The 17,524-nt window shown below is 36.7% G+C and overlaps 1 protein-coding gene across 2 annotated transcripts in view; it reads left to right on the top strand.

The window, feature by feature from the left end:
• CHCHD3 (coiled-coil-helix-coiled-coil-helix domain containing 3) overlaps positions 1–17,524 on the top strand; it is a 341,725-nt gene that overhangs the window by 259,278 nt on the left and 64,923 nt on the right. For both annotated transcript variants that reach the window (XM_037836138.1, XM_037836139.1), the window contains one exon: positions 12,494–12,564. In XM_037836138.1, the coding sequence (XP_037692066.1) occupies positions 12,494–12,564 (71 nt within the window). The remainder of the gene's footprint in view (positions 1–12,493; positions 12,565–17,524) is intronic.

Consider the following 17,524-nt stretch of genomic DNA (forward strand, 5'->3'; position numbering starts at 1 on the left):
TTATTCAAGCCCATGAAAAAACAAATTTTTAGAGAATGCTATTAAATTAAAGGATAAGTGTATCTTCTTAACATTCCCTCTCCAGAGGTAACATATGTTCCTTACAGAATTATTTCTGGGCATACATGTGCATGTGTGTATGTTTATCATTTTATAAAAAATATGCTCTTTAAATTATTTTGCAACTTTCTCTTTCATACATCTTGGATGTCTTTTCACCTCAATACAAGTAGATCTCCCTTGTTTTTAAAGGGGTTAGAATAAAGTTTTACAGGTAGAAAAACTCTGATATGAAGCTTGAATTATTTGACAGGAAAAACTAGAGAAAGTAAAAGTAAATTAAAAAAGAAAAAACCTAAGTTAAGAACTTAGTTATGAAGGGTAGTTAGGAACTTCAGAGAAGTGTGGGGCTTTCAAGAATCAGAAAAACCACTTCTTAGAAACAAAAAAACTCCACAAAGTGATCCTATAGCACTGCAATTCCTTACTAATTATGCCTTGATTTGTGTGATTTTAAAATTTACATGCTTCATCCACTTAGCCAGAAGCTCCATGAAAGCATGATCATGCATCTGTTCATTCTTATCCTAGTCCAGTGTGTGATACAAACCATCAGTGTTTATAGAATGAAGAAATGAACAAATACAGGGAAACTTAGAATGCCCAATACTTGTTTGCTGCAGTTTATTTAAATTGCCCACATGAAGAAACTGAGGCATGAGATAATACAAAGAAGGTTATCTTTGGGTAATGGCAAGGCTGTCAATAAACCTAGGATTCCTATTCTCATTAGAAAACTAAAGCAAGAAAAAACTGAAATTCTAATTAGTGAAGTTTCTAAAGAACCTGGAATAAAACTAGAAATACCAGAAGTTCTGAACAGCTCCATTTCTCTATGCGATGAAAAATATGAAACGAAAGGGTAATTACAAAAGTAGTTTATCAGTTTTGCAAAGGTATCCAGGAGACAGTTGGTTTTCATGAAGTATAGCTTCTGGGAGATTGTAAGAATTGATGCTAGGGTTACACATGGCTTTTAAAATTACTAATTTTTCCTGTTCCTTGTTGGAAAAGGAGAGGGGTAAAAGAAAACACTTTTGAAAAGTAGAAGCAACCCTTCACTGCAAAAGAGAAAGGTGCCTCCAGTGTGACATTGCATTTGACTTTACTGAAAATATTTACTAGGTGTAGCAAAAGCAAACATATCAGGGCTTAGAGAGTGTCTATTCCTGATTAGTTTCTGTGTATACCATTAAAATCTGAATGAAGGTTGAAATTATAAAGAAGTTATCTTGTTTTTTGGAGTTACTAGAAATCTAGAGATGGGCAAGCCAGGGCTGTTATGGTGGCTTCATTGTCATCAGGGACCAGGCATCTGTTGTTCCACTCTGTCATTCTAGCACAGGACTTCCCTCTCTGAGATCACCTCATGTTCCAAGATGGCTGCTGGAATTCTGGCCATCACACCTATGGTGCAGACAGGAAGAAAGAGAATAGGCAAAAGGGCTGAAAAGATTCCATGCCAGTATAGGTCAGCTCCTTTAAGCTGCCTACCTTGGAGTCCTGTACACTAATTTTGTTTTCATCTCAGCCGAGCTGGAAGCAAGCTGGGAATGTCATCTTTTAGTTTGGTAGACAATATATTCATCTTAAATCTGGAGTTATCTAAGGAGAGAGGAAAGAGTAGGGGTGTTGTGATAAGCTATTGGTAATTTTTTCCACAGGGAATCTTCAGGTGTCTTTCCTATGGAACTTTTAAATATAAGTCAGGATTTTTGATTTGTTGGAAACTCTAAATTAGTAATTTGCGGTCGCGGTTACTGCTTCTGGGGGGAGTGGCGGCCGGCAGCGGAGCCCTCAGCTCTCGGGGCTGCTTAAAGGGTACCGGCGGCGGGGGCTCTTTCCCGGAGGCGAGGGCGAGGCGGAGGACTTGGCCAGGTCCTCGGCGGGAGGCGTGCAAGGTGTGGAGGGCGGCGATAAGGACAAGACACTCTTCATCCAGTAGGAGTATGCGCCAAAGAGAGACTTTATTTAGGGGTGATTACAGGTTATATAGGCTGGTAAGAAGGGCAGGGCTGGAAAAGAGGTGAAGTAGCCTTAAATGGCAATACTGAAGGGAGAGGGGCTAGGATTGGTTCTGAGAGGACGCAGGAGCCGTTGCAGCGGGCGGGGGTTGTTCCGGCCACGGTGCATGCGCGCTGGCGGTGGCAGGAGTTGCCTTGGCACAGGGGAGTGTGCGGGCAAGATAAGGAAGTGAGGAAAGGGCGGTTGGGAGAAAGGCGGTTTCCTCCGGCAAGCCTCCCCTGCCCGTGACATTTTGGGTGAGGAAAAGGGAGCTGCCTTGACCTCGCTCCTCAGGCTCGGGGGGGCTGCAGAGGGCACTAACGCCCGTACCTACTACCCTCCCCAGGGGGTGATATCAGGTCCCCTGGCCCAGGCCTGGTAAGTCGAGGTACAAGCTCAGTCACCCGCAGTAATTCATTATTAAACTGCTAAAGGAGTCAGGTATCGATCACTAATTGAAAAGAAATAGGGCTGGGAAGAAGTAAGATACACTTGTGGGTTTACACAAATGGTTATTAGAAATTGAGGGACATTCAGAATAAATACCTAGCCTTTGTTACTCACAATCACCCTGAAAGATAAGGTCTTCCTTTTACATGTTAAAAAGCAAGACAGTTTGAATAATGCAAACTGTTTTTTGGTGCACGTTTTAGAAACAGAATACTGGAACTGATAAACCATGAATCTGAACCAGTCCTGGCAATTTGCAAGCTTATTTCAATATTAGCTTTGATTTTCCTGTCTTGTAGATAGCATTCTCCTGAGCAAGGGAGTAGGGGTTGGAGGCAGGGGGAAGAGAATAAAAGGAAAGAGAATCAAGGCCATGCATCTTAAAAGCTCCAATAATGAAAGGTTCTTTAAGATGCCAACTACTCTTGTTTATTCAAGGGCTGCTTTTCTTACTGAGGATTATCCAATTACTTCCATTGATCCTCTACCCCCCTATAACAGACTTTAGAGTGTATAGGAATGAATGACAGGGAATACAAAATGCAAATCTTCCATTGTTGCTTTCTGGTTTTCTGGAAAAGTATTGGAACTGCTGGATAAACCAAGTTTGGATCATTAGTAATTTTTTTTAATTGTATAGTTCTTAAAATTATTGTCAAAAAGTTAGTTACAGTGTAAAGCCTATTTCTTGGTTTCATGTAATTTGGCAGAGACAGGATGGTTGAGGCCACCTGGTATCATTCAGTGATTTACTGTTTCAGAGCTTCCATGCAAAGAATTATATCCATGCTGCAGTTACCTCAGTATTAAATGGGGTTCACAAATGCTTAGCGCTCAGTTTGGGAGAAACATACTTACCTGCATCCAGCTGATTACGTATTATAAAAGTTCCTGGGTGAATATTATAACAAAATTGTAACACTGTTTTGTACCTAAGCCCCTTAACAACAGGAACTGGTATTGTCAATAGGAAGGCTTTTCCTGGTGTTTATATACTCTGGACCTTTCTTTAAATTGGCTGATATAGTGACTCTTCCATTTGGATGGGTTGCAGGAAGGAGAGAGAGGTACAATTGTTAGTGGTAATAATAGATTAGCTTAAAAAGAGGAGGAGCCACGCCTTCAGGCAGACTGCTATCAGATATCCAAGGTCTTTCCACCATTCCTTCTGTGCTGTACAGCAGCCAAGTTGGCATAAGCCTTCGATGGACAGTGAGGGAGGAGTGTATTCTTCTCTGGAAAATAAAGTGTAAGGCTTCCAGAACATTAAATACACACCAGTTCTTACGTGTTATATAATCATGCTCAAATCTCCATGTGATGCATTTTGTAAAAGAACTGACAAGGGCTAGTTAACAAATTTTTCTTACGACCTTTTTGATTTGTTCTTTTCTTATATGCTACTGGTGTGGTCATATTAGTTATACCAGAACAAAGAAACATGATTCAGAGTCTTAGACTGTGTATGTGTGATACTTTTCAAATCTAGCAATAATGTGTGTCTGTGGAAATGCATTTAAGTATATCATTTTAAAGGGAGACTTTCTGAAAGTGGAGATGGCTGTGTATCACACATTCAAAAACTTGGGCCACAGCCAGCCCAAAGGTACTTGAGAATGATGCCCTCTCTTGTTGATTCCTGTCTCCTTCCTACACTATATAAAAACTTTGTTCTTGGGTATGAGAATGCCGGATGGGTAAATCTCCCCCCACACCCCAAATTACAAGTTTAAGTGAGAGTGGAAGAAAATATTGGAATATTTGCATATAAAATCAACAACACTATTTTGTGCGTGATCCTGTGCTGTCACCTCAACTATCTGTGGCAGGTATGAAAAATTGGCTTCATAAATGCCCATTCCAAACTCCTCTTCCTTGTCTTCCTTTAATCTGTAAGCCAGAAAACAGTAATAATTTCCTATCCTCTTCTGCAGCCAGGGTTGTGCATGATATATAATTCCGGCCAAAGAAATGTTAACTGGAAATCCCTGGAGAAGGCTTCTCTTCTCCTCTTTACTTTTGCCTTCTTCCTTCCTAGAACATGGACATACTAACTGGAGGTGCAACAGTTGTCTTGAGGCCGTGAGGATAAAAGCCAAAGGCTGAGAATTGAAAATAAATACAGAAAGGGCCTAGTTATTTGATGATATCCTTGAGCAGCTATATCAGCCCTGAGGTTCCTACATGCAAACTTCTTGTTACATGAGAAAAATAATCCCCTTACTGGTTTAGGCTACTATAGTATTTGCAACTTAAACTGTTACTGTACTTTTGTTGCAATTGAATATAATCTTAAACTATACCCATTTCTTTTTTTTTTTAATTAGAAGTTACAGGTTTATAGAAAAAATAATGCAAAAGTTCTCATATACTCCTTTTGCATATTCAGTTTCCTCTAATATTAGCACTTTGTACTAGTATGGTACATTTGTTGACAATTGAGGAAACAAAGTTACAATTATACTATTATCTGTAGATCCATATTTGACATTAGGATTCACTGTGTTATACAGTTCTCTGGTTTTGTTTTGTTTTGTTTTAAATTTACTCTGGTAATAGATAGATAACCTAAAATTTCTCATTTTATCCACTTTCAATTATTCAATTAAGTGGCATTAATTACATTAACAATGCTATGCTCCCATTATCACCATCCATTATCAAAATTTTTCCATCACCTCAAATAGAAACTCTGTACCAATTGAGCATTAACCCCCTACCCCCACCCAGCCCCTGGTAACCTGTATTGTAGTTTCTGACTCGATGAATTTGCTTATTCTAATTATTTCATATCAGTGAGATCAATACCAAATATCTGTCCTTTTGTGTACGGCCAGCATTTCTTCAAGGTACATTCATATTGTCACATGCATCAGGACTTCATTCCTTTTTACATCTGAATAACATTACATTATACAGATATACCACAGTTTGTTTATCCATTCATCTGAAGTCCATGCTGTAACCACTATGCGGTACTGCCACCCAACTCTGAATCACCCACTAAGTGCAGAGTACTGTGCACAATGTATTCATATAACTTCCAAATCAAACATGTTAATCATTGTTTACAATGGAGCATTCACTTTGACCAGCTCAGTTTCTTGCCTGGGTTTTTAGTAATTGGTCCCTGGTGCTCTTGATTAAGATGTTTAATACGGAAAATGGAAATGCCTACTGTTTCTACTAATGCCTTGTCCTTTATTACAATGACAGAAACATCTCTCAAATGCAGAGAATTGTATTGTTACTTTGGAGAGAGCTCACTTCTAGGACTCCAGTTTCACTTATCTTTGACAAAGACAGACAAGCCTTTATCAGATTTTTCATAGAGTCAAAACATCTAAAAGATATCATCACTCTACTTGGAATTTTTGAGATTTAACTTCCCAAAGAAAATCTTGGTGAAAAAACAGTTTTATGCTTATATAAAACAGTAAAACTCATGTTTTTAAGAAGAAAGTTAGTAAATCAGACCTTGAAGATTTGATCTAAAATCACATTTACCTGCCACAAATCCATACCACCACTGAACAAATTGTGTCAAATACTTTTCTGCAGAAGACTATGCAGACTGAATATGAATGGAGATTTTTTATTATTATTATTTTAGTTTGAAAAGGACCTTACAGACATAGAAGTAATATGCCCCTTCAGAAAGCAATATTCATTCATTGAAAGACCAGCTTGTAAGATCATGACACCTTTTAGCACTTGCTCTTTGTGGTTCTCTTTTTAAAGTCATCCTAACCAATTTCTCCACCACCCTAGACAGTATGAGGACTTAAGATATCAATAAAGTTTGGAGGGAATATGTGCACACCTACTTTGGAAATAGGAAAGTGGATATTACCTATTTGAAGCCCAGACTACATAGGTCTTACAATTTATCTATTAGAAAATGATCAAACAAAAATACAGTTTGCATTACTACAAACTGTAGGGTCAACCAGATAACAATAAACTTAGTTATAATGGTGACACTAAGCTAATAGTAATTTAATAAACAAGAATAGCAGCATGTAAAAACTGTTTCCCTCTCAAGACAACATGGATGACAAAGACTCTCTGAAAATCATAGTACTTTTATATATGAGTATCTGTTCGGAGTATGAGCATTGCATGGAAGGAACATGCCTCTTCATGAAGCGGTGATCATTCGTTGAAAGACAGTTGTAAGATCACCATTTACCACTTGCTGTTTTGGTTCCCTTTTTAAAAAATATAGCCCTAATTAATTATGGAAAGTAGTATTTGCCATCATTCTTCAACAATACCAATTATTATTTTTTTAATTCATTTTTATTGAAGTATATTCACATACCATACAATCATCCATACATGAAATATATTCACATACCGTACAATCGTACCACACAGTACGATCATATAGTTGTGCATTCATCACCACAATCTATTTCTTAACATTTTCCTTGCATCAGAAAGAATTGGAATAAGAATAAAAAGTAAAAGTACGAAAAGAACACCCAAACCATCCCCCCCATCCCACCCTATTTGTCATTTAGTTTTTGTCCCCACTTTTCTACCCATCCATCCAAACACTAGACAAAGGGAGTGTGATCCACAAGGCCTTCACAATCACACGGTCACCCCCTTGTAATCTACATTATTATACAGTCGTCTTCAGGAGTCCAGACTACTGGGTTGGAGTTTGGTAGTTTCAGGTATTTACTTCTAACTATTCCAATACATTAAAATCTAAGAGGTGTTATCTATATAGTGCATAAGAATGTCCACTAGAGTGACCTCTCGACTCCACTTGAAAACTCTCAGCCACTGAAAGTATTTCGTCTCATTTTGCATCCCCCTTTTGGTCAAGAAGATATTCTCAATCCCACGATGCCGGGTCCAGATTCATCCCCGGGAGTCATATCCTGCATTGCCAGGGAGATTTACACCCCTGGGAGTCGGGTCCCACGTAGGGGGGAGGGCAGTGAGTTCACCTGCCGAGGTGGCTCAGTTAGAGAGAGAAAGGGCCACATTTGAGCAATGAAGAGGTATTCGGGGACACTCTTAGGCACAATTATATGCAAGTTTAGCCTCTCCTTTGCAGTAACGAGCTCCACAAGGGCAAGTCCCACGATAGAGGGCTCGGCACATCAAACTGCCGGTCCCAATGTTTGTGTCAACATCAGCACCAGTCCAGGTGAGGAAGTCCAACACTTCTGCACCTTCCCCCAGCTCTTCAGGGGGGTGGGGGTGGGGGGCTGTAAATATATTTTTTATTCTCTGCCCAAATTACTTTGGAATGTGTCACTATTTCACTCTAACCCATACCAACTCACCGTATCTCACCCTATTCAAAGCTCCATGCAATCGAACAACACTGATTATTAATTCACTTTGAATGGCAAGTTAAGTAGAATATTATTAAATTTCTTTTATTGTTCTAGAAATCCAACGGTTTCCTAACTTAATGTGAATTCAGAATCACCTGAAATACTTGTTAAAAATGCAGCTTCCTGTCCAGCCGTCCGAGATCTTGGGTATGGCTCAGGAATCTGCAGTTGAAAAAGCTGCCTGAGTGAATATGAAGCATGTGATCCACAGATCTTTATCCAAGGGCTCATGAAACAGTAGGGCAAGAGATGGGGCTCCTTTTCTAAAAGCCTGGATCTGTAGCTGCAACAACCTGAGAGGGGACTTCTGAAACAATTCTTCCCCTTTGACTTCTTTTTCACTACTTAACAATAGCCAATCTGAGTCAACCACACAATAGTTAGCAGTCACCTCATTGCAGTGATAAAGATTGGCCTTCTGGGAGCAGGATAGAAGTTTCCACAGTGCTATAAAGTCTGGACTATGAAGTGCAATTCCACTTATTGGTAACTAATATCAACAGGTTTATCTCTCTGTAGTTGTCTATTTTCTTCTCTTTTGTCTATATTTACTCCTGCCCTGTTCCCTACCTCATAATCAGACTGCAGGGAATTTATACTTCACAAATAGCTACCCGCTCTTTGAAAAAAAAATGTTTAAAGCTTTTTTTGTAAGCCTACATCATTTTCAGTATTGGGTAATAGTAAAGGAAGGTTAGCGTTACATCACTAAGGTCTATCTATGCAGTGTTATCATTTAAAAATTAGTACACCATTAGAGCTCCACAGTAATAAGTATTGCAAGCAGTGGATTTGAAAAGTGGCATGGATAAAATTTTGAGGCAATAAAGTATATTTTCGTAGTTTCAAAGTGCCTCCCCCAAGATATTTATTAATTTCAAAGGGAGTAATTGTGACTTTGCTGTGGAGAAATCCTGTAGACACTGCTTTAATCGAGTGATCAGCATCAACCAGTAAAATAGACACATCGATATACTGTATTCCCTGATAGGATTCACTGATAGGATTCACATCCCTTTTGTTGTAGTGTTCCCAGTAATATATCTTTCTAATCATGAGAAAATTTCAGGCAAATCCACACTGAGAGTCATTCTACAGATTATCTGACTGATACTCTTTAAAAGTATCAAGGTCATACAAGACAAGTCTGAGGAGCTGTCACAAGTTGGAGACAGGACAACTAAATGCAACTTGAGAACAAGGATTGGATACTGGAACAGAGAAAGGACATTAGTATAAAAATAGGTGAAATCAAAATGAAGTTGGTAGTTTAATAGTGTTGTTAAATTGTCCATTTCTTAGTTTCGATAATTATACTTTTATTAAAAGGTTAACATGAGGGGAAGCTGGGTGAAGGATCTCTGGGAACCTTCTTTTTTTGCCCCTTTTCTGTAAGTCTAAAGTTATTTCAAAATTAAAAATTAAAAAAATACTTTTTATTTGGTAACGTGTGGACATTCTGCAATAGCCTAGCATTCAAGAGTACGTATATTATCTTGACTCAGCCAATCTCTTTAGCCATGTGCCTGCCCCACCCCCTGCCCTACACATACTTCCATGTTCTAGCCAGCCAGGCTAAATCATTTGTTGTTGTTCTTAGTCAGCCACCTTTGGCGTGGGGAGAGGGTTATAAAATTATTATATGTGTTATGAAATATTTAAATCCCATATAAAAACTACTTGTGTACCCCCATCTCACTTTAAGAAATAAAACATTACCAATGCAGTTGAACACCGCTGTGTGCCCTTCCTTTATTGCATCCTGCCCCTTTCACACCCTTCTACCACCCCCACAAAACTGCTACCACTTAGAGATAAACAGTATTTGGATTTTGTATTTATTCTTCCTATGCATTATTTTGCCCTTTTCCAACTTGAAATAAATTGCATCCTGCCATATATCATATATCACACCCGCTTTTTAGTCCACATGTATGTCTAACTCATTGCTTTTCTTTGCTGTATAGGCTTCCATTAATGAATTGATTTATCCATTCTCCCACTGGCAAATACACTGAGGTGTTTTCTAAGTGGTGGGTGTTCATTTAAAAGAATATTTTGTGAGGCCAAAAGAGATCTCTGCTCTCTTAACTCCAGTAACACTATGTACAACATTTAACTTGATATTTGTGTCCTTTCATCATAATTATTTTTATTATCTCCCATCTTAAATAGAAAGCTTCTTGAGGGTCTGATTCCCCAAAATGAACATTTGTTAGAATAATAAAGCTTTATTTTTGTTGAATAAATACACACTTATAGAATCAAACACTGTCTACATAGAGATCTTGGGCATATTTGTGTTTTTATTTCCTTAGTTGTTATATCCTGTTGCCATCATTTTTGTTAGACAGGTTTATGTAATGTGGGAAACTGTCACTGAGATGGAGGTATGGAGTATAAATAAAACCTAAAGCTTTGCTTTGAGAAATTACATGCTATTTGTGTTTAATATTGTAGGGGGAAGTTTGAGGATATCAGTAATAATTTCACCTGTATTTGGCCTTATAAGGCATAGGGAAGCTTACTAACTTATTATATAGTAAAACGCTTGCTTTTGTGTATCATTCTTGTTAGAAAGCTTAAATTTACTCTTGGTTATCTGTAGCTTGTACCCAGAATGGAATTGTCCAAGTTAGGTTTTGGTATTGTTTGTTTGTTTGTTTGTTTTTCCTGCAAAATCTCTTATTTATTCTTGCTCTTACTCCACAAAGTCACTTAACAGGTTTCATAGCTTTCTCACATATATGATTTTATTTCTACAACAGATTTGTTGGAGAGAAGTAGGGCTAGTATTATCATCCATATTTTACAGGTTAGAAACTTTGAAAGGGAAGCTGGGGGAGGTTGGAAGATGTCTTCAAGGTCATAGAAGAGGACCAAAAAACACATCTTCCAGCACAGTTCTGTCACCGTCCAGACATTTCAATTATAATGCTTAAAATAAGTGAAAGTACTAATCAAGAAGGTATTGCTTTGCGGACGTATTAATAGAGAATTCAGTACCATAAGCCCATTTGACAATGACCATAGTAACTTGGGGGAGTTTCTCATCAGTGTTCATTATAAATTAGTAACTGCCTTTTTGCTGCTTTCAGTTAGAAGAGTTCGAAGAAACCCTTAAACTGAACATTGTAAAAAACATGTTGTGATTGCTGTGTGTTTTAAAGAAAATCTTACAAGTGTAACTGATAGGAAGGTGTAACATAACCTAAAGTTTAAAATAACTAAGACAAATGGCTTTTCAATAGTTTGAGCCCTACAGATGACTTAAAATCTCTCAGCATATAGACTAGTCCAGTTGATCACTCAAATTGCAGGTTTAAAAAATGCAGAAGCAGTACACATGGAATATTGTCTTCATGTCAGAAATGCATCTCATGGTTGAAAATGATAAAAAATTACAATCGATCTTTACAACTGTTCTGTTCATCTTTATTGATCAGGTGCAAGAAAAATAAATCGCAGCCCAAATAAGATTATAGTAAATGTTAGCGTCATAGGGGACTGTAGGTTGATAGAGAGCCATTCATCATCTCAAATGGTGACCTGTCCATGGCACCAGTCACCCTGAGTCTGCTGTCTAATCACATACCTATTGATTTTATCTACATCCAAGAAACCTGAATGTGACTGTCATTGGGCAACCCAGATTGTTAAATGCAAAGGGGTCACTGGTGTGAAGAGGATTTCATTTTCATTTTCTTAGCAACCAACAATGATTTATTAAAAAATAAACTACCCCAAGCCATGTGTGTGAAACCTGAGAGATTAGGGGACAAGTGTGTACAATAGACCAGTACATTGTGGGAGCTGTTCATGTGTTTCTTTTGTAGTGCACTGTATTTTGCAGGATATTTCATTAGAATCTGAGGACTCATGGGATCATTTAGGCCACCCCCTGCAGTAAAAGGCATGTTTCAAAGTAGCCAGCAAGAATGGATAATTTTTTATTTTGTTGCCCCAGGAAAGGTATAACTTTACTGTTGCAACTTGGTTTATTGTGGTTTATGTTGCTTATGTTTTTTTTCATGTAATAGTGGAAATATTTTTGTGTAAAAATTACCCAAAACTGGTCCCTTATTCTTACTGATTAATTTATTATAATTGTTGATGCTTTTGTGGTCATGTGAAGGTGATAGAACAAATTCTACTCCATAAAGAATCCATCTTGAGGACAAACATATTGTGTAGAAAGAATTCATCCTTTGCTGTCATAGAACACTTGTGGAATGATACGCAGACATGAATGATGTACGTGAATTTACTTACTCAATCTCAAACATCCACTGATCTTTTGGTGGTCAAGTCCAAATAAGGAAGATCTAAAAAAAATTTCAAATATGTGTACTGGAAATTTTCTAAGAAGAATCAAATAATGATGAATTATAACTATGAAAGTTTACTTTGTAATTGTAATTTGTTTACCAACAACTGTACTGTTATTTAAATGAATACTTTTACATGTATTTTTATAAGTATCCCATTGACACTTATGCAAGAAATTCTCCTACTGCTTGAGTGGTTGAAACAAGATTGTATGTGTTTTTTGACATTTTAAATGTTACACACAATTTAGTCCTCTTGGATAGTGAAAATTCTCCTATCTTTGTCCCCAGAGCTCAGAATTCTACAAAGTCACCACTGAGCAATATCAGAAAGCTGCTGAAGAGGTGGAAGCAAAGTTCAAGTAAGTTTTTAATGGTATTATAATTATTTACTATTTCTGATGAGATGAAAGTACAATTTTCTTGATTTTTAAAGAGAAAGTTAGTTTTTTAGGTAGCATTCTGGAATATTTGGAAGTATGTCTGGGTGGTTGAGATGAAGCCATGTTAGCTGCTATACTGATTGCAAATGTAAGAAAGGGGCATTTGATGAAAGCTTGTTTTAACTCAGAATCTTTTTTATGAAGCAAGGTGAAATTGAAAGCAATAGTAATAGAATTTTCATTTGGAATAATATGTAAGTTGGGATGTCCTTAATTACGATGGTGATGTTAATATTGTTATCTCTATTCATGGAAACATAGAAACCATTCACTTTTGCATAATAAAATGATGGGTCTGTGCAAATTTGGGTATCCACCTTTCTTATATTTAAGCTGTTTTCATTTCTTCACATGTATCTTTGCAAGCATTTAAATCACAGACTTTACCTTGCCCTTGATTATGAAAGTGATATTAAATTGCTACATCTGTTAATCCTTGGAATATTTAAATGAATGTTCTGTAATTGGTGGATCAAAGTGCCCATGACCAATAGCCCTGTTCTCTCCCCTTACTACCAGTTCTCACGTTAGGTTAGAGAACGTCATTCAGCATTTTCCTGAGTGTATAAATAGTTCTATTGTATAGCCCTTGTTAGTAGCACTCGTGCAGATTACTGAAACACAAAAAGCTGTTTTGACAGTTTTAGTTGAAAGATTCCATTGGGTTCTGACCTCCTTCTTGTGTTTGTTTATAAGCATTTGATAAAATGATTAAACCGTAGTAAGGTGGAGTCATTACTTTCTGCTATAGTGCAGTTTGTGTGGAAACGGATGTTAGATTAAAAAACTGTTTTTCTGAAGAGAGTTTGAGGTATATTTAAGCAAGCAAACAAACAAAATCTCCAGTCTTTGTAAATGAATAATCTCCTGAGGAACTGGGAAGAGGGAACTGATAAGAATGAGCCACAAATCTCACTCTTAAAACTAAATGGTATTAGAATAGCTAGAAGGAAATAACTGAAATGGTGGAACTGCAACCATAACCTTCTTTGAGATTTGCTCTGTAGCTACTCGTTAAATCATACTTTGAAAGTTAATCACCTTTCTGTATATATCTTGAATTCCACAGTAAAGAAGGAACTGAAACTGTGGTACTGTAGCCCATAGCATTCTTTGAAATTACCTATATAACTGCTTATTAAATTGTACTTTGGAAGTTATCACATTTCTGTATGTATGTTATATTTCACAATAAGGAAATAACTGAAATTGTGAAACTGTAACCCAAAACATTCTTTGAAATTTGCTCTCTAATTATTTGTTAAATCGTACTTTGAAAGTTATCACTGTTTTGTATATATGTTAAATTTTACAATAAAAAATATTAAAAACAAAGTAAATGTAAGACCTTAAGAATTTATATAAAGAGTTGGGTGTAATTTTCCTTTTAAAAAGTACTCTACATTATACATAAATATTTTTTATTTATGTACTTAGCTTTCCCCCTACTTAAAAAGCAATATTTTTTAACATTTTAATCTTTCAACTATGAGAATTTATGACTAGACTCCCTGAGTATTGCTTCATTATAAGAGGATATCTGTGCAGATAATGAATATTTAAGAGAAATAATAGTTCTGACTATAATAATAATTCTGACTAGAAATGATCAATGAAGTTTTCATAAAGAAGATGATATTTTAGTTGAGGCTTGATGAAGAGTATTCAGTAGATGGAAGGGAAAGCTATGCAGAAGGAAAGTCATGCTATATAGTTGGTGGGTGACAAGTTTAATTGAGACCAATGGTTTGATTCAGGGATAGTAAGATAAACCTGGAAGGGTTACTGGGGTCCTTAGCTACTAGGCTAAGAAGTTTGATCTTCATTTAGTGCGAAGGCTTTGGAAGGTGTTTGACCAGTTGTGTCCTGATTTCCATGCTCCTGTAGCAATAGGAATCTGATAATGAAAGTAAAATTTGATTGGGGGTATGAGAAATAAGAAGTAAGAGGCAGGAACTCTCTACAAGTAAAAGAGAAAAGAAAGAGATGGATGAAAAAAAGCCTTGAAGGAAGATTTGACTTGGAAAAAAGAAGCAAGGTAGAAGCAGAAATATGAGTTTAGCAGATTGAAAAATTGGAGGAAGTTGGATTTGTCTGGTTTTACATGGGAAGAATTGCTCTCTTAAAGCCCTGTGCAGATGCCCTGTCACTCAGCCAGGGCTAGCCTACATTTAAGATACTACTTTATAATTCTGACTCACCTGGACAAATAACCCAAGTGTTACTCACTAAGAAAGAATTTCAAGAGCTGGTTTTTCAGAGAGTAGGTTTCATTACAGCATTCTTTTCCGGCTACTACCTGAGAGAGTGAACTTTCCTACAATGTTATATTTTGATTTGTGTTTAGTTCTTTAGTGTCACACCTATAAGAAATGCCTACCATTTTTAAAGGGACAGAGATTACTTAGCGGTAATCCTATTTCTCCTTAGACACTTGGCCATCTCATATCTTCAGCCTTTTCCAAGGCAGTATACTAAATTCCTTCTGTTGTCCAATAGAACCTTCTTGCCTAGCAAATTATTTTCACTAGCTCCTGGCTGTACAACTAGCTTAGCATCTGAAAGCTTTATCTTGAAAATCTCTGACCATCTTGAACCTGAATTTAGCAATCTCTCTTAGACAACAAGGTCTTGAAGGACTTCAAAGAGTATTTAGTTATTTTATCTGATGGAAGTTGCACCATTTTGTTGCATCTTGGTTACAGGAGTTGGAAGTTTTTAAAATTGCTATTCAAGGGCAATATTATACACCTATGGGGGGGGGGGAGTGTGTGTCACACAAAATCACCATAAATAGAAAGAAAGCTGAGAGCATTTGAGGCTACACATGATCTGCACCATTCACTTTGATGCATCCTACCAAGTTAGCTGATGGAATTATTTCCCTAAAATGCTTAAACATTAACTCACACTTCAGTTCCTCAGTGTATAGTTTTGGCAGAAACCATTAAAACACGTTAGAATTAAAGGGAAAGGGTCCTCCCCCCTCCATTTTCATTCATTTCATTCATTTCATTCATTCATAGAGTTCCTATGTGACATACATTGTTAAGTTCTGAATTTACAGCTCTGAAGAAAACAGCAAGATCTTACTAGCGTGGAACTTAGAGTTTAGCAAGGAGCAGCAAGAAGATGACAGAATTGTAAAATGAAGATCAATTTTTAAATCCAAAGGTGCTTCTCTAATGGAGTAATTGCATTTGTATTACATATCATGTTATAAAATTAATATTATGTACCATTATTTCAGTGGGAATTAAAGGATTTGGGGATAGTGAATTTGTGATCATGTTTGTTTTCCTGCTAGAACTTTTTTCCCACAATAACTATAAAATTTTAGCTATAAAACCTAAATCACTGAGTAAATTTAGCATTTTCCCCCACATCTAGCTTTTATTCAAGAGAAATCTCTTTTCCGAATCTGACTAAAACAATCATTATCATGAGCACTTCATAGCACCTTTATCATCATCCTTTAGGTATAGCAACAGCCTTTTACTTATGGTGCTAGTTCCTAATTATATGTTATAGGTATATATCTTATCTCAGCCTAATCAAAACCATGTTCCTAATTAATGAATCCCTTTTATTCTACCTTATAGGTAATTAATTAAACAAGATACTCTATTAAATGTTACATATACAGTGTATGGCACAAAATGAAACCCTCTATAAGTATTAGATTTTATTATATCTAATTCATGTTATGAAAATAGTGCCATAGGAGAAATTTCTTTCTTTCCAAACAAGATGTAGATGGTGCTGAACTTCAAAACAGAATATTAGAAAGAGTTCTTCTTACCCTTATGGCACTTACAGTCTAGCTGGGACGACAACCATATAAAGCACTCACTATAGTCTAAAACAGTAGGGGTGCATTGGAGTAATGTGATCAAAATGCAGTGGGAGCCCTATTTTATTTTTTAAAGCAGTTTTATTCACACACCACACAGTCAATCCAAAGTGTACAGTTAATGGCTCTCAGTATTGTCACAGAGCTGTGCATTCATCACCACAATCAACTTGAGAACATTTTCATTGCTCCAAAAAAGAAAAACCCCACACCCTTTATACCCCCCATTGTTGACACTTAGCATTGGTGTGGTACCTTTGTTACAACTGATGAAAGAATATTAAAATATTACTGTTAGTTATCATCCGTAGTTTGCATTTGGTGTATTTTTTCCCATGTACCACCCCGTTATTAACACCTTGTAATAGTGATGTACATTTGTTCTAATTCATGGAAGAACATTCTTGATTTGTACTATTAACCAAAGTCATTGTCCCCGGCAGGGTTCACTGTGTTATACAATCTCAGGTTTCATCCTCTAGCTTTCCTTCTAGTGACATATACGACCTAAACCTTCCCTGTTCAACCACATTCACACCCACAATTCAGCACTTTTACTTGCACTCACAATAATGGGCTACCATCCCCTTTATCCTTTTCCAGACACAATTAACCTTATTAAAAATTCTGAAATGATACCTCATTGTGGTTTGGATTTGCTTTTTCCTCATAGCTAGTGATACTGGGCATCTTTTCATGTGCTTTTTAGTCATTTGTATTTCCTCTTTGAAAAAATGTATATTCAAGTCTTTTGCCCATAATGGAGTTGTCTGTCTTTATTGTTGAGTTGTAGGATTTCTTTATATTTTCTGGATATTAAACCCTTATAGGATGTGTGGTTTCCAAATATTTTCTCCCATTGATATGTTGCCTTTTCAATTCCTGGACAAATTCCTTTGACACACAAGTTTTTAATTTTGAGGCAGTCCCATTTATCTATTTTTCATTCATTGCTGTGCTTTGGGTGGAAAGTCTAAGAAACTAGCTCCCTCCATAAGATCTTTTTTTTTGTTTTTAATTCATTTT

The sequence above is a fragment of the Choloepus didactylus genome, chromosome 5, assembly GCF_015220235.1.
Source record: "Choloepus didactylus isolate mChoDid1 chromosome 5, mChoDid1.pri, whole genome shotgun sequence".
NCBI classification, from domain to species: domain Eukaryota; kingdom Metazoa; phylum Chordata; class Mammalia; order Pilosa; family Megalonychidae; genus Choloepus; species Choloepus didactylus.